Source organism: Osmerus mordax, chromosome 18 (genome assembly GCF_038355195.1).
Source record: "Osmerus mordax isolate fOsmMor3 chromosome 18, fOsmMor3.pri, whole genome shotgun sequence".
Classification (NCBI taxonomy): domain Eukaryota; kingdom Metazoa; phylum Chordata; class Actinopteri; order Osmeriformes; family Osmeridae; genus Osmerus; species Osmerus mordax.
Window position 1 is genome coordinate 9,767,424 of NC_090067.1, and position 22,282 is coordinate 9,789,705.

The 22,282-nt window shown below is 40.6% G+C and overlaps 3 protein-coding genes across 5 annotated transcripts in view; 1 reads left to right on the forward strand and 2 right to left on the reverse strand.

Annotated features, from left to right (window-relative positions):
• LOC136961849 (aquaporin-3-like) overlaps nucleotides 1–7,608 on the reverse strand; it is a 107,391-nt gene extending 99,783 nt beyond the window's left edge. Inside the window, exons 1-8 of the mRNA XM_067255326.1 lie at nucleotides 7,594–7,608; nucleotides 7,277–7,321; nucleotides 3,428–3,516; nucleotides 2,175–2,301; nucleotides 1,885–2,022; nucleotides 1,097–1,215; nucleotides 699–916; nucleotides 35–588 (exon numbers count right to left, since the gene is read on the reverse strand). Of these exons, the coding sequence (XP_067111427.1) occupies nucleotides 360–588; nucleotides 699–916; nucleotides 1,097–1,215; nucleotides 1,885–2,022; nucleotides 2,175–2,301; nucleotides 3,428–3,516; nucleotides 7,277–7,319 (963 nt within the window). The 5' untranslated portion in view covers nucleotides 7,320–7,321; nucleotides 7,594–7,608 and the 3' untranslated portion in view covers nucleotides 35–359. The remainder of the gene's footprint in view (nucleotides 1–34; nucleotides 589–698; nucleotides 917–1,096; nucleotides 1,216–1,884; nucleotides 2,023–2,174; nucleotides 2,302–3,427; nucleotides 3,517–7,276; nucleotides 7,322–7,593) is intronic.
• Nucleotides 7,609–10,240: 2,632 nt separating this feature from the next.
• Nucleotides 10,241–19,680, reverse strand: LOC136962506 (cytosolic phospholipase A2 gamma-like). Its single transcript, XM_067256295.1, has 9 exons — nucleotides 19,526–19,680; nucleotides 19,159–19,360; nucleotides 18,851–18,959; nucleotides 18,593–18,733; nucleotides 18,405–18,470; nucleotides 13,454–13,588; nucleotides 12,108–12,259; nucleotides 10,571–10,736; nucleotides 10,241–10,410 (listed from the first exon to the last, which is right to left on the reverse strand). Exons 1-9 carry the CDS (start codon nucleotides 19,678–19,680, stop codon nucleotides 10,241–10,243), a joined length of 1,296 nt encoding a protein of 431 aa, XP_067112396.1.
• On the forward strand, nucleotides 13,820–17,534 carry LOC136961960 (putative nuclease HARBI1). Of its 3 annotated transcripts, XM_067255479.1 has the most exons (13): nucleotides 13,820–14,194; nucleotides 14,478–14,548; nucleotides 14,636–14,812; nucleotides 14,903–14,964; nucleotides 15,047–15,133; nucleotides 15,221–15,262; nucleotides 15,331–15,504; nucleotides 15,584–15,602; nucleotides 15,949–15,997; nucleotides 16,103–16,272; nucleotides 16,342–16,457; nucleotides 16,554–16,665; nucleotides 16,760–17,534. In XM_067255479.1, the coding sequence occupies exons 1-13, from the start codon at nucleotides 14,037–14,039 to the stop codon at nucleotides 17,128–17,130; spliced, it is 1,608 nt and encodes a 535-aa protein (XP_067111580.1). In that variant the 5' UTR covers nucleotides 13,820–14,036; the 3' UTR covers nucleotides 17,131–17,534. The 3 variants fall into 3 exon arrangements, with proteins under 3 accessions (XP_067111580.1, XP_067111578.1, XP_067111579.1); XM_067255477.1 differs by having other exon boundaries at nucleotides 15,949–16,272; XM_067255478.1 differs by having other exon boundaries at nucleotides 15,949–16,272; nucleotides 16,366–16,457.
• Nucleotides 19,681–22,282: the final 2,602 nt, after the last annotated feature.

Sequence of the window (22,282 nt, forward strand, 5' to 3'; positions counted from 1 at the left end):
TAGAAATAAATGTTAGACTAGTAATTTGTCACACTATTTACACCTATTTAAGTGCTTTTGTAATTACATTTACATTTATTCATTTAGCAGACGCTTTATCCAAAGCGACTTCCAAGAGAGAGCTTTACAAAGTGCATAGGTCACTGATAATAACAACAAGATAGCCCCAAAAACATTGCGGGTAGCCAAAACATGAAGCACATATTGTGAACAACCAAAATAAGTGCCAAAGGGAAGAACCAATAGGAGCATGTATGTCACTGTTATTAGCCAGACATAATTAGTCTTATTCCCTACAAGGTCTATGAATGGGAAGCCACAACATGTATGGGTACGACTGATACCAATGCTTTTTTCCTTTACATTGCCGTCCCACTCTGCAACTCCTTTGGGTAGTAAATTAGGTCTGGTTCTCCCTCCAACTTCACAACGTGCTTGCCCTCAGCGTTCATATCTAGGCCAGGAGGTTCGGAAGAGGGCCCCGGCTCTAGATGGTGGACCTCGATCATGAGCACGTAGATGAGTGTACCCACCAGGGCACCGATATTAGTGGCCACCAGCGGCACCCACCACCACCCATCTCCGGCACTGGGAGGGACAAACAGGGAGCATTAGAGTAGAGTGAGTCAGTGTCTACCATAACCCTTTGAGAGGAAAGGAGAAAGAGAGAGGGGGGAGTCTGTGAGTGTTTGTCTGACCTGAACACCTCTCCACCCCAGCCAGCGAAATAAGTGAACAGACGGGGCCCCAGGTCCCTGGCCGGGTTCAGGGAGTAGCCACTGTTGGAGCCCATGGACACCCCAATGCACAGGACCACGGCCCCCACCAGGCCCGCCTCCAGACCAGGAGGGGCCGGGGAATTCCTTTGGTCCCCCAAAGCCAGAACGCACACCAGCAGGGCAGCTGTACCAATTACCTGAACAGCATGGACCAAACACGCCACAAGTCACATGATGGTGAGTCGATAGTATATAGTCCCTTTTGCTCTTCCTTGATTCTATTTGGTAGAAACGATTTGTCATCAATAAACCTTTGCCCAGGAAGATAATTTATTTAAGTTCTGGAGAAGTGTGAGTAGATACTTCTGGTTTCTGACCTGGTCTATGACTCCACCCCACAGACTGAGGTAGTCAGCAGGATAGGTTGTGAAGATGCCCGCTGTAGCAGTAGGTCCGGTCACAGTCAGTTTACCTCCACCGAAGAACATTATGGCGTCTTTAAATACAAACACACACATATTAGATTGTGCTTCACTGTTATTAGCCAGACATTTTTTTTGTGTGATTTAGCAGATGCTCTTATCCAGAGTGACTTCCAGGAAGTACAGGGACATTCCCCCGAGGCAAGTAGGGTGAAGTGCCTTGCCCAAGGACACAACGTCATTTGGCACGGCCGGGAATCGAATTAATAGCCCGATTCCCTAACCGCTCAGCCATCTGACCCCCAGACATTTGATAGTATACCTGAAATGTCACTCCAACCACGAAAGGATTGCCATGGTGGAGGGAATTTGAAGTCATTTCCAACTCGCGCTGGTGCAAATGATGAGGTCCGCCATCACGTCTAAGTTTAACACTTTATTTATAAACACGTTAAAAACACGCTTACAAAAAGGACTGTTCCCACGGGTTAGGTTAAGGTTGAAAAACGATGAGGCTTCCCAAACCCTAATTCCAACCACGCTCACCTGTGATTCCCCGTCTTCTAACCCCTGTACCTGCAATAATTAACAAACATACCCACAGGTGCGCAAGTGACGTAATAGTCAACAACCACACAAACCTAACACGCACACACGCTATACACACACACACGGCACAAGTCTAAATTGGCCACAACAATACCAGTAGTGAGGTAAGGAACATGTTTTGATAGATTCAGTACCGTAGTACTGCAGGGCAACAGTGGCTGCAGCCAGAAAGGCCCCCAGCAGCTGGGACAACGCATAGAAGGGCAGGTCGAACCAGGGATGCCGGCCCAGGAAGCACAGACTCAGAGTCACAGCAGGGTTCAGGTGGGCACCTTAGAACAATAATACATGTTATTCATTACAGTTACATGTTTATTCATTTGATTTGAGAAAAAAAATAAAAAAATAAGAGACAAAAGGAAAGTTTTTCTAGTGAGCTGGTTTTAATTCATTTCAAGTATAGATATAATTTCCCAGCTTGTACCTGACACCCCACGAGAAACATGGATTCCAAAGGTGGTCCCCAGAGCAAAGCCCAGGTTGATTGACAGGTATTGGCCTGCCTTGTCCTTTGAGGTTACTACCTGGGCGACCGATCCACATCCAAACACCTGCACTCACATGCCACACAGGACACAACACATAACCACATCAACACATAACCACATCAACACATAACCACATCAACACATAACCACATCAACACATAACCAACACAACACAACACCGTACAGTCATCACACAGTAGACAGTGGAGAGCTCTCAGACCGTATCATTCAGGTCATTTCAAATGACTAAATGTAACCATGAGCAGGTTGTAAAGCCCCATGCTGTTGTACTGTTGTTATGTTTAGAGGTCTGCTCTGTGGAAATGTATCAGTTAATGATTTGTTCCATCGTTGCAACTGGCTGTGGAAGGTCCTCTGTGACTGAGGTTTGGATGAATCACAACATTCAGATTATTATGTGCACCTTATAGGGTTACGGGCGTAACCGTAACCCTATAACCTTATTGCAATTTGTTTTGGATGCATTTTTGTCTGTAGGCGCTGGTTTTGTTCTGGTGTTTTCATTTCTGCTAAATCAACTAATTAAAGCAAAGTAAATATGGAGGAAAAGTTAATGGACTGTGTATTATTGCATATTTGTACAGAAAGATTACAGGCATTACATCTAATAAACAGGAGAAGATTGAAAGTCTTATAAAGGAAAATAATACAGTAAATTACTGTAGGAATCATGAATCACTCCTGTTAGGACTTAATCCCCACATGGACAGATGTTAGTAATTTAAAGCCTTTAGAATCAAAGCAACCATATTGTTCTCGTCACTTCTATGCTTTCCTGTACTTAGCAGATACCTAGCAGATGGATATATTAGATAACACTAGCATGAATAGTAGACTAGGAAAGTGGTTTATACAGGATTAGGACTTATTTATAATAAATTCAATTATTTATTATAGGTTAAGATATGCCACTAGGAAACTGTCAAGAGGAGCAGAACCCCAACATACCAATGTACTTGTTACAAATGGCAATAAACTTTTACTTGATTTTAATATATAGAATCTAAATAGTACATAATCACAGGTGAACAAACGGACCAATACATATATATTGTAGACCCCAAATCAAGCGGTTAAACAATCGTAACCTATTACTGACAGCAACATTCGTGATTGCTGATGAATCAATCCAGACAAACTTGCAACTCCCCACAGTCTCAACACTCACGATTATAATGAAGACCCCGAGACACTCCGCCAGGCACTTCTTGACCAGGCTGTTTCTGATGCAACATTTCTTCAACAGTCTGTCCATACCTAAAGTACAATGAGGCTTTAAGTTGTAAGTCTAAGGGTCAGTGACACCTAACCCTCACTGCAGAATAGGGTCGGGTCCAGGGGGGTGCAGGGGTGGGCTACGCCCCCCCCCCCAGATTTACGCCGCGCCCCCACCCCCCCCCCCCCCCCCCCCCAGCGCCTTGTGACTTTTTCTGCCCGTGCCCCCCCCCCCCCCCAGCTCCTTCTGACTTAAGCCAAAAATTTTACATGTTGTGTATGAAAAAGCCGTTAGGGTTTTCAGTAATATGCATTTCTTTTTATGATTCCCCAGTGATTTTGTGGTTGATAATGGACAACGTGGTTTTACGTTTACCAATAAACATGAAATCAACCTGGAAACTCTTGCTACTCACGTGTTCTCGAAATTATTTTGTGGAGGGCTTTTGACGGATAGTAAAGTGTAGTATTGGTGTTTAATATTAAACCCTTCAATTTCATACTTCTGTTTCAGTTTTAATTTTTATTTGTTTTCATAGAACATACACGGGCTAGTAAGACGTTAACAGTAGGCCTACAGTACAGTATCTTTAGTCCTTAGCCACCGGTTGTTCTTTGCGTGCCTGTCTGTACAAAGAAAAACCTTTTATCATGCATCTGATCCCCAAACCATCTACTGCACCTGCTACAAGGGATATTGGACAAAAAACTGTTTGCAGTCGGTTCTGCAAACATACCCCATGCGCATTTTCAGCCAAGGTCCTCTGGCATTCAACCCAAGTTGGTATCGCTCTCGAACTTGGTTAGTAGGCTACTCAGCCAAGAAGCATGTTTCTGCTTCCCCTGTCGACAATTTGCAGCCAGAAATTATAAAGACATCACCTTCACTAGACAAGGTTTTACCAATTGGAAAACGGCATTACATAATGCTCAAAAAACTATTTTGCGCTCAAATGAAGGCCAAAAATGTTTGCTCGCATAGGCCTAAAGTGTGGAAGACCCTATCTAGCATTAGCCTCTGGCTGGCTCTGCCCTCCTACGTACTTCCGCTCAATTTTCATTGTGCTTCTGTACTGCGTCTGGGCTTGAGGTATATTGGTCAGATGTCTCCGGTAAACCTTTTACCGGTCCAATCAGCGAACAGAGGGAGTGGCTGAGTACGACGTTGATGTCATGCGCTAGTTTGAGTTGTAGTTACGTAATGGCTGCGGAGAAAGATGCGAGCAAAGCTTTCGGTCCGTTGTGTCACGCTGCCGAATATCCAGAAGTTAAAGCTGGAGCAAGAACAATCTTTGATCCCCACGGGGTTTGTTTGATTTTCCAGCTAGCTCCATTAGTGGTGAAGGAGTTGGCTAAGGCGAACGCTAGTGATTGGTTATGCCAGATCCAGAGTGGCTCTGGGCAGATCCAATAGTTTTAAACTTCAACAGAGTACCTGCCTTCAAGGAAGTTAACGCTTGTCAATGGATCGAGCCCAGACTCTATGTACAAATGCAATGTACGAGAGTCTGGTTAGGACCAGGCTAATCTAGCATCACATCAAACCCAGAATACGTCCTAGGTTTGGGCTAAGCCCCTAATGTTTACAACGTCTGGCTCCGCGCCTGAAAACACTCGGATCGAAGCAGTCTCAAAAATGGTAGCGTATAAAATATTTTAGGATTCCTTTCCGTAATCATGATACCCCCAAATGTTCACTACACCCCCAGTCAAAGCAGGCTGTATCCGGCCCTGCTGCAGGAAAATGAACTCTCCACCTGACTATTAACAGGTTTACAACCGTTTGCCCACAAAGAAGACTTGCACTTTCATCATGATAGTGTTGTGGCCGAAAACTGTATGAAATGAATCTAAACTGTCTGATTGTCCTTAAGTTAGGGAGTCAGATGGCTGAGCGGTTAGGGAATCGGGCTATTACTCAGAAGGTTGCCGGTTAGATTCCAGGCCGTGCAAAATGACGTTGTGTCCTTGGGCAAGGCACTTCACCCTACTTGCCTCGAGGGGAATGTCGCTGTACTTCCTGTAAGTCGCTCTGAAAAAGAGCGTCTGCTAAATTACTAATTGTAAATGTAAATTAACTATCATTGAGTAAGGACTGAATTACCTTAGATGAACTGTCACTGACCTAAGAACAAGACGGAAGATGGAAAAGTACAGGAAAAATGATTATTAACCAAATACCTGAACACTAAAGAGTGGACTTTAGTCCTTTTATGACTGAGAGGAAAGTAACAGCTGAACAACTTTAGTTGGGCTTTTGAACTTGTAGAACAAATATGCGATAACAACCCAGCGGGCACCTTGATATCAATTTCAGGTCAAATATTAGTCAAGACTTGATCAAGATGCTGTACAACATCATTTAAAATTCAGTTTGCATGGCAATTTATTCCAGTGGTAGGTGGGTGAAAATAGGAAGCTAATCCCACACAGAAATTGGTTTTATGTAGGCCAATATGTTTGACGTCCGATTGACATAAATTCAACGTGTTATTTTAGACTTAGAAATTGATGTAATATAGACATCACATTGACATCAATGATTAGTATGTTTACTTAGGATTTCTATACATTTATGGCGTAAAATTAATTCATCGTCAGTTTGATTAAATAGCATTTTTGCCTAACTGAGGCCTCAAAATGCATGCTTTTGACACATCTCCTTTTGAATCGTGTAGCGGTTTGATACATTAATTCACGCCCAATGATGTGCTTTTATCTCAAATATTGTGCTTTTAGCTTATATTGTCATGAGTAGGCAGTCTGGCAGTTTTCAGAAATAAAATCGGTGATTGGACGGCGATGATAGGCCTATGTGAGACTGAGACAGGAACCACAATTGTTCCCAAATGTGAAGCTCTAGCTGGAAAGTGTTAATTAGTGTTACATTTACAGTAGATCTAATGTTTCACAGTGAAAAAACGACATTGACATTTGATGTCTGAAGAACAAAAACAGAACAGGTACTCTAAGCTGCACAACCTCTACAGTCTACACTATCTAAAACTCATATTCTTCAAGAGTCTTTCTGTATATTATCAGTCGATCTATCTTGTCATTATTTGCACTTGGTGTTGTTCAAATACAAGTTGGGATAATGTAACATTTTAGCACGGTTGGGTAGGTTACTTTTTAAATATTATCTGTTACAGTTACTAGTTACCCATTCACAATTGTAATCAGTAACGTAACTTTTGGATTACCTAGACTCAGTAATGTAATATGATTACTTTGCATTACTTTTGGATTACTTTCAAAACCTAGTTTTAACCAGTGGAAGTTTGTTTACATAACCTGGAATAAGACTAAATCAAAAAACGAATTCTGTTGCAACTCAGAAACAGTTGCAGCAGGACATACAGAAGCACTCCAGAATAAATAGAAAGGTGACCCCAATTTATGTCAATAAGGGGATTACACTCTAAGTGGACTGTTGGCCAGTGGTAGTGTACCAAAAGAAAAAAAAGGATATAGAAGGTCCAATAATGGCAGTTGACATATAATGCACAATATTATTTAGACACTTTTATTTATTGTTTGAGAAATCAAATGCATAATTGCTAATTGTGGAGGTCAAAGAATTACAGTTACAATTATTTTGTAATCGGATTACAGTAATCTGTTTACTTGTAATCCGTTACTCCCAAACCCTGCATTTTAGTATAACATTTGGTCAAATCCAGTGTCAAAGGACTGTGCCTCATGTCACCGCATTATTTTTTAAGGTCCATTTTGACTTGACCAGTTTTCTGACTGTGCTGTTGTCCATATTGTTTAGGCAAATGTTTAAAATGTGACTTACCACTCAAGCGTAGAGCTGCAAGGGTAGCCATAAAAGTCCCCATGACTAATAAACAACAAAAGACAAATGTGAGTTACTGACAGATGCCATAAAAACACATCTCCTGAAACTGTATGTCACCTCACAAATATTGGATGAAGAAACAAATCAGAAAGAACAGTCATTTTTAACCAGTACTCTTTGTTACTGCATCTTCTGGCATTGTAACATAATAATCTAAATATCTAAATATATGTACATGATATACTGTCAACATGTGCTGTATTGGTGCTTGAATTTGTTTGTGTCTGCAAGGTAGAATCTAAGCATCTTCTCACCTGTATGGATTGCTGGTGTGTGGGCATCCTGGTGGCCAAGACTTCAATTGTTAAAGGTTCCCACCCAAGAGCCAATCAGCATTCAGTTGGCATGGCTGACGTGGTGATCAAATAGATCCAGACGTGCCCTAGCTTCACCAAACACACTTTGTATCCAACAGCTTTTATCAGACTGACATGTTCTTTTTAATCATCTGATTTTTTGAGTCTGATAACTATTTTTGTGGATAAATAGTGTGTGTGCTGTAGAATGAGGTACAAAATATTCACAACAAAGCACAACTTAGATCTATGATTGCAGACTCATGTAGGATGTGGTATTATCGATAGTATTCCCTCACCATTTTATAGGTGTTTAATATCATACTTTATTTACAATTGTTGTACTGCATAACAATCAAGCACTATGGGCCTTCTTGGATGCAAACATGGATCTGATATCATTGATGACCATTGCATGTGACTGTGCAGTCTCAAGAAGAGGGCGTGTGTGTTCTCATTTAAAACCCATGTGAGAGACTCCTCAAGACCTGCTGTTTGTTAGACGCTGTTGACCGGCATTGTTATTATGTGGTTACCACCCATAGAAAGCCTATGTTTTGATTGGGATTGGAATGATAAATGCTAAAAAAATGATCTCCTCTTATCTCTTTCTACCATTTGAATCACAAGTACAAGGTACAAGTGGGGATTGCTTACAGGCCGACAGATGAATTGTGTCATTACGGACAATGGACTTTCAGGAGTGGTCAGCTGTTTGCACCAGTGGCTGTTGAGTTAAGATTATCGATATGAAACAACTTTGTTAATCACAAACAGTATTTTTTCCAATGCCCCTGAATCTTAATTCCTTGTTTTCCATAGACTTATCGACAGGTAGGTTATGTTCATCACAATAGGCCTGTTTAAATCAACTTTTGTATTCATCCTCCTAACACCAATAACCATGTATTTCAGGTGCTGTTGTTGAAAGGTAACCGTGACCATGTCTAGTCCGTCAGAAGTGTTGGTGGACAGAGAAGTATTGAGGAAAGCCCTGCCCACAATGTGGTGTCCAAACGTCTGGGCAGAAGCAGCTTCCTCTTCTCCGGCTGACGGAGGAGCTCCCAGTCATCCCCAAGGGGTGACACAAGGAGCGATATCAACAAGAAACTCTCCTCCCTGGTAACCTCCCATAACGATGAATACACAGCCGATCCCTCTCTGAATTGCTCCTCCCAAGGTTTCTTCCATTTTTTCTCCTGTTGAGAGTTTTTCTGGGAGTTTTTCCTTGTCTTCCTTGAGGGATTAGGTTGGTTGAGGGGCAGTTCTATGGGCGTATGTGAAGCCCTCTGTGACATGCTTGCGTGTAAAAAGGGCTATACAAATAAATTTGATTTCATTTGATCCCAATGGCCAGATGGTGTCTGAAGAACCTACCATCTCCAAAGATGCAGAACATGTTGACACTGAGCCACAGGAGACTGAGGAAGAATATGATAGCAACAACGTGAGATTGGTCAGCATTGCCACCTTGTGGTGAAAATTTATGTTAGTCTTTTATGCTTTTTTGCTTCAGTGTTTAGGTCTGCATATTTCTGAGCAGTATAATGTAAAAGGAGACAAGACATATACATTAAATCCCCTAACTCTTTTGGTATTCAGCTGCCTTCAAAACGGAAACAGTCTTGGACTGCAGAGCTTACCGATCTCAACTAGCAGTTGGAGAAGACAGCAGCTGCAAAATGAGTCCACATTTAAAGAACCTTTATGGCCACTTATCACAGCTTTAGATTAATGTACCATTATTGTTACATTCTTGTTATTGCTTCAGTGTAATGTCATACTAATACAAAAACATGTTGTTTCCTCTAGGAAACTGTGTCCTGCCAAAGAGCCTACAGCAGCTGCAGCTGCCCAATGATGAACAATACTGTTTCCTTCTCTCTGGTTATCTCTGGTTGTGTGACACAGAAATTTATTTTGGGAATTAGATTTCTAGTTCTTTATTGAGTATTATTAGGTTTTCCAAAACCATCTCCAGAGCTTTTAAAATATTCCTTCATCCAAAAGGAATGGATTTTATTGGGGAGTCCAAGCACCAACAAGTGAAGTGTTTATTGGTCGTTTAATGGGAGTCAAAAAGGGTCAGTGTTGTTTTAACAAACGAGTGTGCATTTTCTAAACATCCCCTTGATAATCTCTATTAAGACAGTAATGAAGGATAATTTGTCCTTTACATATAAATTCTGCATAAAATTAAAAATTAAAATAAAACCTGTCAGATACATTGTGAGAAAGATAAGCAAAAACAGACAGTAAGAACCTGCATACTGCAGTACATATAAAATCTCTAACAGTTCATAATTCCCATACCAATTGTTATGTTGAAGAATAAAGGCTGAAGAATGAAACTTGAATAAAATGTAATCTAAAATCATTAATGATTAATAATGTATCTATCAATTGCCATGTTGAAGAACAAAGGTTGAAGAATAAAACATCTAAAAAACATCTAAAATCAATAACAGTTTATCATTTCTGTACCAATTACTATGTTGAAAAACAAAGATAAAACAAAACTGTAAAATCATCCCAACTCTTTCATTAAGTGAACGAGATTCTATTATTTGGCCATGTCATGACAAAGATCATTGAAGACTGCATCTCAGTTTTGATGAGTTGTTCTCTTCGAGACCATTTCAATCTCCCTCAGCAAATGTTTCCTGTTATTGGTGATGTTCTGGCCAGCCAGCTCCATCAGCTCAGTAATCATCTCTGGACTGTAAGCTCCTTGGAATGTTTTGTATTTCTCTCGCAATGTACTCAAATCCTTATCTAGAAAATAAAGCTGAACGTTTTAGAATGTAATCCTTAAAAAGTTCCATTGTATGCAGCATATGAATTAGGCTAATTGCAATTACCTTATGGGCCACATTATTTATTGTACGTTAATATTATTTGTGATGCATTTACAATATATGCACTAATGTCTTACCTTTACAGTTTACAATGTTGAACAATGGCATGTGGATCACAGTTGGAGTGTTGATGCCTTTGAAGACGTAAAAGTCCTTTGGAGTTTTTGCGTCCTCAGGACTCACAACAACAGTTGGAAATGGAATTTTCATCTCCTTACATTTTTTGTGTGCCTCCACAACTGTCTGAAAGAAGTAATCAGCAATGTTAAAATAAAATGAACTAGAGAGGATACAATTTCTGGGAAAATTGTAGGGTGTGCTTGCTTGGGTCGGTTGCACAGGGGTCCGTTTTTTTATGACATTTTTATAACTGATATTTCTGTATATTTTATATAAAAATGCATAGGACCTACTTATTATTTATAAAGATTACATATATTTAAAAGGATCTTTTTTTTGCTGCTCATTTACAACTCAAAATACGAGTGAAGTGTAGAATGAAATATGATGTCTTCTCATTTCCCCTGCAAGAGGCAGCCCATAGCTGAATCAAAACGAATACATTTGGCAGACCGGTGTAAAAATTGACCTAATCTATGACTTAAACGTCCTTTTAAGTTTTCCCTTCTCGTGATATTTTCAGGCATTTAGCCTACTCATATTGCATTCATTCATTAATAAAGAACCCCCTTTGAAGATTATTCTACAATGTTACCGGCAGTAGAAGATGGAATCGCGATTCAAACAGTACCATCTGCTAACTGAAAATATGCCCCCAAAAACGTAAATAAGCTTGACATTTATTTAGTGGAAAATCGCTCATTCATAAAAAGCTCACTGGTAGCGATCATTGTCAGTAACAACGCAAAATGCGATATATCCCTGTGTGGAGAAGCTGCTGTACTGTAGTAGTAGAATTTACGGGGTGATAAGTCTAGTACTACTAGACTACTGCTGTGTTCGTCTTGGTAGCGATTGCGTTGGTTGAATTCGATTCAACGTTCCGTTGTACGGTTTAGGCTGAAATTAATTATTTTCATGAACAGATTGACAAAGTTTAGGCTGTGGCAATGAAGTTCAGGTTAGTAGTCAGATAGTTTCACCTATTGAAAGACTTTTGATTTAAGTAAGGGGAGTGCCGAACATGTTCTGTCGCCGTTTGACTTCCTAAACAGCTGTGTAGATGTTTTTGTAGTGTGCCTCGCCTAGGCTACAGCGTTGCAGTGAGCAACACTGGTTTGAATTCAAATCGTTTACAGTACTTGTAATGTAATGTCATAATAAATCCTACAACGAAAATGTATTTGTGAGGAATGTTTATTTTAACGATTCATCATAGACCACTGTAGTATGTGATCGATAGTAGAAACCTTGATCAGCAACGCTGCTATTGGCTGCTCACATAAGTATATGGCTGCTCACTGTGGCTCATGCTTAACAGCATTCTCACAATAATAAATATATATGTGAGAGAGCAAAGGTTGTGCCCTTGCCGAAGGCAAAGCACACCCAATGAATGACAAATAATGAATATATTTGCTTTGTGAAAGTTGAGGACAGCTAAAGTGACCAGTGATCAGTACTGTATGTACATTTGTAAATATATCTAACTACCTCCATTGGGTTTCCTGCACTGAAGTCAAGGGAGATGATGAGATCTATTTGTCTCTCAGGCCTCAGAACACAGAAATATGGAGAATTCAGCAGCGCAGCAGCATCCTCAAAATGTCTTTTTTCAGTCAGAATTTGTGGAGCAACATCTGGAGCTGGAAATTAGACCAGAACATGTGTTGCATGTAACACAAATCTGCACCCATAGTCAGCAAGAAAGAAGTTGTTTGTTAATGTACATGTATCCATTCAGCAGCCACTTCTAATCAAAGCAATGTACAAATTAGTGCATGGAAGTGCAGCATATACAGTAGTCAAGTTCTAAGAGTTGATTACTTGAAACATGTCGTGATAGGGTCACTCACAGTTGAACTTGTAACGAAACAACTATAAGATAACTTTAAGATATTGGACATTTTAACAATCTTATCAGAATGCACAGATTACTTTAAAATCTGAATTCACCTGTTTCATGTGGTATATTGTGCAGAAAGTTATACTGGGTTCCCCAAATCCAAATTCTTTTCAAGACGACCTCCACAATTGTTAATATGACCTTTACAATAGCTCTCCATATTTCTATAACATACAAATTACACAATTAAAAATAATCAAGAGAATATTAATAGTTCAATCATGGCAGATAGCAAATAAATTAGTGTTGATGATGTGATGACATTCCATGAGAGGTACAAACAGTGATTCATATCAAACCCAACCAACTTACCTTCTTTCAGGTCATCGAACCAGTCAAAGATGGAATCACACACATGGCGCATAGTGTCGAGCTGTTCTTGCTTAGAACTTACAAGTTCTATTCTCCTCAATTGAGTGTTCTCTGTGAATGATACCACACACTTAAAACTTCCCTGTTGTATAGTGCGGTGGTGGTAAAATGGCTGCCTTACACGAAATCAGGACCATCTGACTTGTAATTAAATAAACTACATGTTTCCATGTTCCAAGCACATTTGCATAGTTTTCTTGATTTTCAAATCCTCCCAACATCGGATTTAAAACTGAACCAATGGAGCATAAGCAGGAAAATATTAGTTAATAATAACAAAATATCAAATCCAACTTGAGGTGCTAGTAGTCACAAACCATGGGGTGAATTTTAAAATATTGCACTATCCCTTGAACATACTTGTGGAGCGTGATCAAGGCTGGCAATAGGGTTTTGGGGCCCTAAACAAAAATAGTGTTGGGGCCCTTTTGATTGGCAAACATTCTTTTTTTACAATTTTTTTGTTTGGGGGGGCCTAACCAATCGCAGGGCCCTAAACAAATGTTTTGTTTGTTTATTGGGCTGGGCCGGCCCTGATAGTAATTATTCTTTCAGACAGTACCCTCTAGCAGTGAATTCAGCTCAATCAAAAGGGGAGTGCAGTCTTTCTCTCTGATGGAACCGAGGAGCAGTTCTACCATCTTCTGGAGCACCAACGGGCCTGTGCTGTCAGTGTTGTTCATCCCGCTTCTCTTTCCTACAAACAGAAAACAGTGAAACCACCCAGGGGTTATTGTCATGTATAGAACACATATCCAAGATGTGTAGAGGTCTCACTGACATTGGGCTAAGTTATGGGGTGGTGCAGTATGTGCAGGGTGTGCCGTCCCCAACATTTCCAGTTAAAAAAAGGATGATAGGACATTATTACATATATGTTTCAGTTACAGAGCATTTTATTTGTCAGTGTGGTTTTACCTGGGGCCTGTTGCACAAAAGTAGAATTAAGACATCCGGGATAAATGACTCAGCTGAGCTCAATGAAGCCAAAACATGTGCGTCCAGGCTTAATTGGTTGCACAAAGACCAAGCCAGGATGAGCAGACACGGATTCATTAAGCCAGGTGAAACCAATCCTGGATAGGTGCGCGCTCACGGCTCACTCAAATAGACCCCGCCACAGATCACAGATTAACTGATTTACCATGGCAACTAGAGCCGCGTACTTTTCCCCGTCGGAAGCACAAATCCTCATGGAGGCATACGAGGAGGTAAAAGATATAATTAAGAAGAAAGGCAACACCGCCACAGTGATAAAGCAAAGAGAAAAAGCGTGGCAAAGTATTGCAGACCGCCTGAATGCGTAAGTAGTGCACAATTACATACTCACCGCTCCGCTGAAACATCACAATTACAATTCAAATATTTAATTCACATCTCCAAAAATGCAGTTGTACTGTAATTATGAAACGGTTAAATTTTTTATTGAAATGCACTGCAGATATGAGTGAAATTGTGTAAAGTAACTCCATCACACTGTATAAAGCTATGATAAATTTTTTGATATTTTTACTGAAAACAAGACAAAAATACCAAGTAATTTTTTGCAGTGTGACTCCATTAAATATGTGTGTGTGTGTGTGTAGATTAAACATGAACGGGCCAAAACGGACATGGCAGCAGGTCAAAATCAAATACAAGAACATTCTGCAGAATGGTATGGTCCCTGACTAATATTTAACAAAGCACAAGCATATATTGTACCCAGAAGGTGCCTGCTCACACATTGTCTGTACTGTTTTAGCAGTGAAAAAGAATACCCACAGACAAGGCACGGGTGGTGGGTCACCAAAGGCTGACCTTACCCCAGCAGAGGACATGGCCTTGGAGCTAAATAAAGGCAGGCCCGTCTTAGAGGGGATCCCTGGGGGGAAAGAGACGAGCATAGGTTCCTCCCAAGATGCCACCCGCTTCATTCAAGGTATGTCCTTCCATCTCTACATGGGATACAACCACATTCATATTGAATCAATTTGGACTGTCTGACTTTGGTTTACCTATTGCCTTGCAGTGTCTGGCAGCACTGTGTTCCTGTTAGAGCCACCAGCACAAGCACCAGACGATGCTGATCCAGTGAGTACTCCATCAAAGGCATACTGTAGGCCTGGCATGTCTTGTCTACTAGCTTCAATATGAATCCGATTAAATGTGATAGGGTGAAGGCCCCAGTGCAGCAGCAACAGCACATGATGGAGACGATGATGAGGAGGAGACCATCTCTCTGGATTCCAGAAGGCATGAGGTATCATGTTAAGACTGTGAAAGTACTATTTACTCTACAATGGTGAGGAGTCCTCATCAAAATCAAAAAATCTAATTTCTTTTACAGGACCCAGATGCTATACAGTGGGAAAACCAGCCTGGCAACATAGTGCGTATTAATAAAAGGACACCACATCCTGCCAAATTCCAGCTGCGCTAATTGTATTGTGTTCACAGAGCTCACAAGCTATCAGAAAGTTGTATGGCAACCACCTCCGGCGCCAAATAGAACTGGCAGACATAGACATTCAGTACAAGAAGAAAAAGATGGAAAATCTTGCACTGGAGTCCGAAATAAAAAAGAGGACAATTAGGAAACTGGACCTTGAAATAAAAAAACTTGAGAGGGAGGTGAGATATGCCTTCAATGTACACTGTATGCTAACTGTAACACAAATGTATTAATCATTATTTTTCTTTCCTCCCCCAGCTCCAAGAAGATGACACAGCTGAAAATAAAAATTAGGTATATTCTCGTAAAGTCAAGTGAGCCATGACATATGAGCTCTTATTGTGAGCACACAGGACGGTGGCATCTTTCTAAGGTTTTTTTTATTTTCCCAGCAATCAGTACAACCAAGTCATCGTTATAAGGCATCGCCCTCTTTTGCCCACCCCCCCAGCACCAGGTGTGGCCACTAGCCTATATGAAGGCCCAAAATTGTGTGTTCCTTTCTGCTCTGACAATGGCATGCCCATTCGTGCGAGATGTGGTGGATGAAGAAGCACTTGTGCTGAGGAGAGCCTTCAGGCGAGAAAGGGTCTTCAGGGACCGGTTGGACCCACTGGCCTTCCCTGATGACCATCTATATGAAAGATACAGGTTTTCTGCAGATGGCATCAGGTATCTATGCAGACTACTGGGTCCCAGGATTAAGCACCGCACTGCACGGAGCCATGCACTGAGTGTGGAGCAAATGGTTTGTGTGGCCTTGCGCTTTTTTGCTAGTGGAGCCTTCCTGTACTCAGTGGGGGATGCAGAACAGCTGAACAAGGCCACAATTTGCCGCACAATAAGGAGTGTGTGTCTGGCTATCAAAGCATTAGCAGATGTCTTCATCTCCTTCCCTGGCCACAGAAGACTCTGTGACATCAAAGAGGAGTTCTATAGGATTGCAGGTAAGAGGATCTACAAATTACAGGACAACTGTTAACACATAGTAGGATACTCATTACTTTGTGTGACAGGTTTCCCCAATGTCATTGGTGCAGTGGACTGCACACACATAAGGATAAAAGCCCCCTCAGGTGCCCATGAGGCCGATTTTGTGAATAGGAAATCCTTTCACAGCATTAATGTTCAGGTGAACATAACTTTTTGATATTGTCCATTGACGAACACTCTGCATTGCCAGTGATGTGCATTGATTGGTGTAATATTCCTCATCTTATGATTTCAGATGGTCTGCAATGCTGACTGTGTGATCAGCAATGTTGTGGCAAAATGGCCTGGCTCAGTCCATGACTCCAGAATCTTTCGGGCCTCTGAAATCTATCAGTGCCTATCACAAGGTAAGCCACACAACCCCTATTTATAACCATCATGGCTGTGTCAAGAATATCACTGTGTTTATGAGGTAGTAATGATGAGATTTTGTGTTGACAGGTGAATTCTCTGGTGTGTTGCTGGGAGACAGGGGGTATGGCTGCCAGCCTTTTCTCCTGACACCTTTCACAGACCCCCAGGAAGCACAGCAGGCCTACAACCATGCCCATGCCAGGACCAGGGCCAGAGTTGAAATGACCTTTGGCCTCCTGAAGGCACGCTTTCACTGCCTTCACAAATTAAGGGTCAGCCCTGTTAGGGCATGTGATATTACTGTGGCTTGTGCTGTCCTCCACAATGTGGCCTGCCTGAGGAAGGAGAGGGCCCCCAGAGTGCCACCAGCCATGGACTGGGACAATCCGGCAATCTTCCCTGATGACGACAGTGGTCGGCTGCTGAGGGACCAATATGTGTTGAATTATTTTAGTTAGTATGTGTGCTTTCAATTTTGGTTAAATATGTCCTGCGGTGGCAGAGGAATTTGGGTTTTTTTGGGTTCGTTTTTTTACGAATTTGGCCTCTTATGATGTTTGTGCGGTATACTGTGTGTAATACAAGGCTGCAGGGAGGCTACTGCATCCATTCATTTGTCTGTTCAGTTGATGTGTATGGATTTGTCCTGCATTTATTTTAGTGTGCAGACATGCAGGGTGTGTTATATACAGACCTTTGAATGTGTATGTATCATTTTGTATAATATGCTTGGATTCTGTGCTTTCCATCTTGTAGAGTCACTGTGACTTCAGTTTCGAAAGGAGCTGATGGTTTACCTGCTTTGTTTTGTCCTTATTCAATAAAGGAACATAATGTTACACATTGTGTTTTTATATTCATATGGAATGTGTATTTGTTTATATGACAGAGTACTAGGGCCACACTGAAGAAAAAGGATAAAGTCATAAATTTATGAGGCTGGTTCTTTCTGCAGAAAAGCTACATATTGTTTTTACAGTTTTGATACTTATGACAATGTGATACTTAATATTCTGGCACATCAGCATGTCTTTGTTTATGAAACCATACTGAAGTACAATTTCACGAAATGCCCCACATCTGTCATTTTAACAACTGTCCTCCTTTAAAACAACTGGTTACAATATTATGACTTGTGTTTTTTTCCCCTCTGTGGCCCTAATATTCTATCATTTTATATATAGCCTTATAGTCTATGGGAAACTGTAAATTATCTAATGATAGCAACATCATCTAAAAATCATTTTTTATCCAAAATCATTGAAATTAATGATCACAAACGTTTAAATAATGACAGTGGGTCTAGTTATATGTGATAACAATGTATAGTGAGCAGTGAAATAACTATTGGTTTCCATTTGTGGTGACTGCTGACTGACATTAGGGATGAGATTAAATAGATCCTGGAATTTAGCCTGGTCTGGAGCAGGCTAGCTCCACAGAATAAATCTCCATGGTAATTTATACCATAACATATCCTCCTGCCCCCTATCCATCTTTAGTGCAACCGGATTACGGATCAATTGAGCCAGGATCACCAAGATATCCTGGCTTAATCCCTTATCCTAGTTTTGTGCAACAGGCCCCTGGTGTTGTTTTCCTAATGTGCACTAAACAGACCAGTTTTGCGAGTGGGACACACACAAGCACAATGCTAGGCACATAACAAGAAATTCAGGCCTCTGACTTTTGCCAAGTGTTAGTACATGTGAATACATTTATGGGCGAGTACCTTCTATCAACTTCTTTAATTCTTCCAGTATAACTTCTTTGTCAGCAACAGCACTTCCGCAAAGACCTACAAAAGATCACCATCAGCAAAATATTGACAACATCAACATTGCAGTAGGCCTACAGATCCAGTGTCATATGTGGATGCATTCAAAATGTGTCTTCCTTTGAAATAATTATGGAATTTACCTTGAATATACAACATATCCCTTTCTGGTTGACTCTTTGTCAGTTTACCCTTGTCAAATTGACTCCCAAATCTGGTGGTATCCACAAAGGCCCCCATTATGGAATACCCAGCTTCATGAGGAGTCAGCTCAAACCAGCGGTCTATTGAGAAAGAGTGTCAGGCATACAAGATTACAACACAACTCCCATCTGATTTCCCTTTTTTGCTCTCCATGAAATAATTCCACACACGTGAATACTGTTCAAGAATAAGGATACCTTTCTCCTCCAGTTTTGTATATTTACTATCCTGGTCGATGATGGTATAGATGGGATAGGGGTCCTTGCAGTGGCCCTCCCTATGGCTGGAGAGAGTGTTCTCATCAATCTGTGGGAGAAAAAAAGTTATGTCTGACATCCAGAAGAAACAGTAAAACATTGTGTCCTGCGAGAAAACATGCTAAAACATGAATACTGAAATAGCTTCTTAGATTAATTTATTTGTGGTGAACTGGTTCATAAAAAAAGATGTACGGTTGAGATCTATTGATCACCTATTTAATTTTTTAGGGGAAACATTTACTTACTTCTTTAACTAGCTCAGGCACAACAAGTGCAGCCCAAGCATCAGTCAAGTTGAAGTTATCATGGCATTGAAAATAGTTCAGCAATTTTTTTCCTCTTGCTAATCTGCTCACATGATCATGCCAAAGCCTGTGGACAATTATCTTTTTCTGTTCTTCAATCTTTTCAGACCAGTTCGACTCCTTGTAAAGACTGGACATGCACCTACAGGCACAAACATAAGTCTGTTATGTGACCTGTGATTATATTACCTTGACATGCTGCTATTGGACTGATAACATAAAATATTGAAATTTGAAGTTGTATTGCCATAACCAGAGCCTTCATCAACCATGTTTCAGGTTCTAACTGTATGCAGGGTGCTGTTACCATGTGGAACCTGACACCCCACAAAGATAGAGGATAGAGTCCAGGAGATCCTCCTTCTCCATCTGATAGAGTGATCCCAGAAGTCCAACCATTGCTCTCTCTCCTCCTCCGGATCCCAGCAAAGCAATGTTAGGAACCTCAGGAAGTGGAAACATTTTCACTATGACTTGATTTAAATGTATTTATGTTTCAATGACACACAATATAGAGTAAAACATACATGCATTTAATTGAACCCAATCTATTACAACTACCTGTTTGTATGCAACATGAACATGATTCCTCTTCATACATTTCTCAATAATTGGTTTCCTTTTCTCAAAGTGCTTTTTTTCTCCACTGTTAAGGGAGTGTGCGATTCTTCATGTGTGATTATTTAAACAGAGAGAGAGGGTAGATTGAAAATGTACAAACACAAGTTAGCATCTACTGAACATGGCACCGAAATTCCAACAGAAATGCAAATTTTACCTGATTTGAGACATCAGAAAAATATCTAACAGCACAGCTGAGAGTTGTCCTGTTAATATTCTGAAACTTTCCATAGAGTGAATTTAATTAGTTAGTTAATTAGTTACAATAGTAACCTGTAATGTATCCATTTTGTTCAGTTATAAAGCTGAAATTCACATAAAATAGCCAACCATACCTTTAGAAGGGGGTGGGTGGTGTGCTTCTGCTTCGTTTAATATTTTTTTAAAGTTAACTACATTTATACAGTTATATTCCACCAACCAGCCAATCAGAAACACAACCCCCCCCCCCCCCCATCCCCCCTCCTCCAGGACAATTGTGGGTCATAAGGGCAGACCAGTTTAGATACACATCCTAAGAAGAAGTTCTGTCGTGGCAGAGGAGGGGAAAGGTGAGAGGGCCGCTGCCGTCATGACAACAGAAAGAATATCTGCTGAGAGTTGTCCTGTTAATATTCTGAAACTTTATAGGATAGAGTGAATTTAATTGTGGGTCCTAAGGTTAGATCAGTTGAAAAACACTTCCTAAGAAGAAGTGTCTCATTGTTTGTGGCATTATGGACAATGGAGGAGTGGTCAGCTGTTTGCACCGGTGAGTGCTGAGTTAACCACATGCACCGTGTCTTTATCCAAGCCTTAAATGAACTGATAGGATGATTTTGTTTTTTTGTTGACTCAGCTGCAGTCAACACTTTAAATGATCAAAACTCATTACAGAGTTCATCCTTGGAGGGTAAAGGGCAGAATTGGTGGGGTTCTATGTTTGTGATGTCACTTTAATGTATTTAATGTAATACGACCAGCACCCAGAAGAAGTGTCTTAATGTTTAACCCTTGAATGTAATTTGACCAGTGTGGGATTTGTTATCAAATTCATTTTTGATCTACCAGTTGATATTTCCTTTTCCATGTAAAAATCAAATGTATCTCCCTCAAAATCATACAACAGCTCATATACATAAAGGTACACATGCATGCGCACACAATCTCAAGATTCCTATTGAACAAACACACACACACACACAATCCAAAAATTCCCATTCGGCAAAACCACTTGGTTCATTAGTCTGCCCAAACTTGAAAATTAGTCAAGTCAGATGTATTAAGGACCAATTGGTCAAGTTTCACATTGACTACATTCAACTAACTCAGTGTCTTCTAACCACACAGATTAATGAAGCCTTTAAATGGACCTAATTACAGAAGCAATGGCAATCACTTTGAATATAACCTCCTAATATTCGGTTAACAGTCAGTTATCAAGGATGGCCGGTGTGGGCGACCCAATCAAGGAATGGTCTATTATGTATGCATGTGTGTGTGTGTTTCTTAACTGGTGGAGCTGGTGTGCAGAGGGTAGTGTGGTGACTGGACTTCGTATCAATCAATAAATCTAACTGTTATGTTATTTATAAGTTACTGAATTTCCATTTACCTTGAGACACCGAGTTAATTACCGTCTAAAGTTATACAGTTACATGCAAACTGACAAACCTGAAACAAGACACTGTGTGGACAGGATAGTTTGCAGGTTGACCTGGTCACTTTAAGCCACAGCAAAGCAAAACACTACTGTGGTTAATAGGATAGGAAAACAATAGGATAGCCTACTTTGAAAAATATGATGCAAGTTATTGTATTAGGCCTTTCCGACACACAATGCAACGACACAAACTGCAGTTGTTATCTTGTGGTTGACAGTAGGCCTAAATATTATAAAATGGTAAATCAACCAAATTGTCCAATTATTCTGTAATAGGTATTATGCGTGCGGAGTGCGCACACCATAGGCTACTCTCTGGGTAGTGTCGGGGAAGAGGGACATTCCGTCGTGGCAGAGGAGGGGAAAGGTGAGAGGATCGCTGCCGTCATGACAACAAGCCGATTACTCTGAGTCTGTTCTATGTAGCTTATTTATTTGAGTCCCTGTCGGCTACTACTCGCGCACTGTAAGACACTTTCAGAGACCCGGCGTTTGCCTCGTGCAAGGGTTATTTTTCGTGCGATTCATTTCAACTATTGCCCTTTTTTGATTGTCATTTTGTTTTATTTACCAGAATGGTGTACTTATTCTAAGTCGTAATGTATGGATGCGTGGAAAGCTTCAGAATTTCATTTGAGGACGAGGACATTTTGGACATCGTTTGAATTAAGATTATCGAGAGGAAACAACTTCGTTAATCACAAAAAATATTTTTTCCAATGCCCCTGAATCTTAATCCCTTGTTTTCCATAGACTTATCGGCAGGTAGGCTAATTGTTCATCACAAAAGGCCTGTTTAAA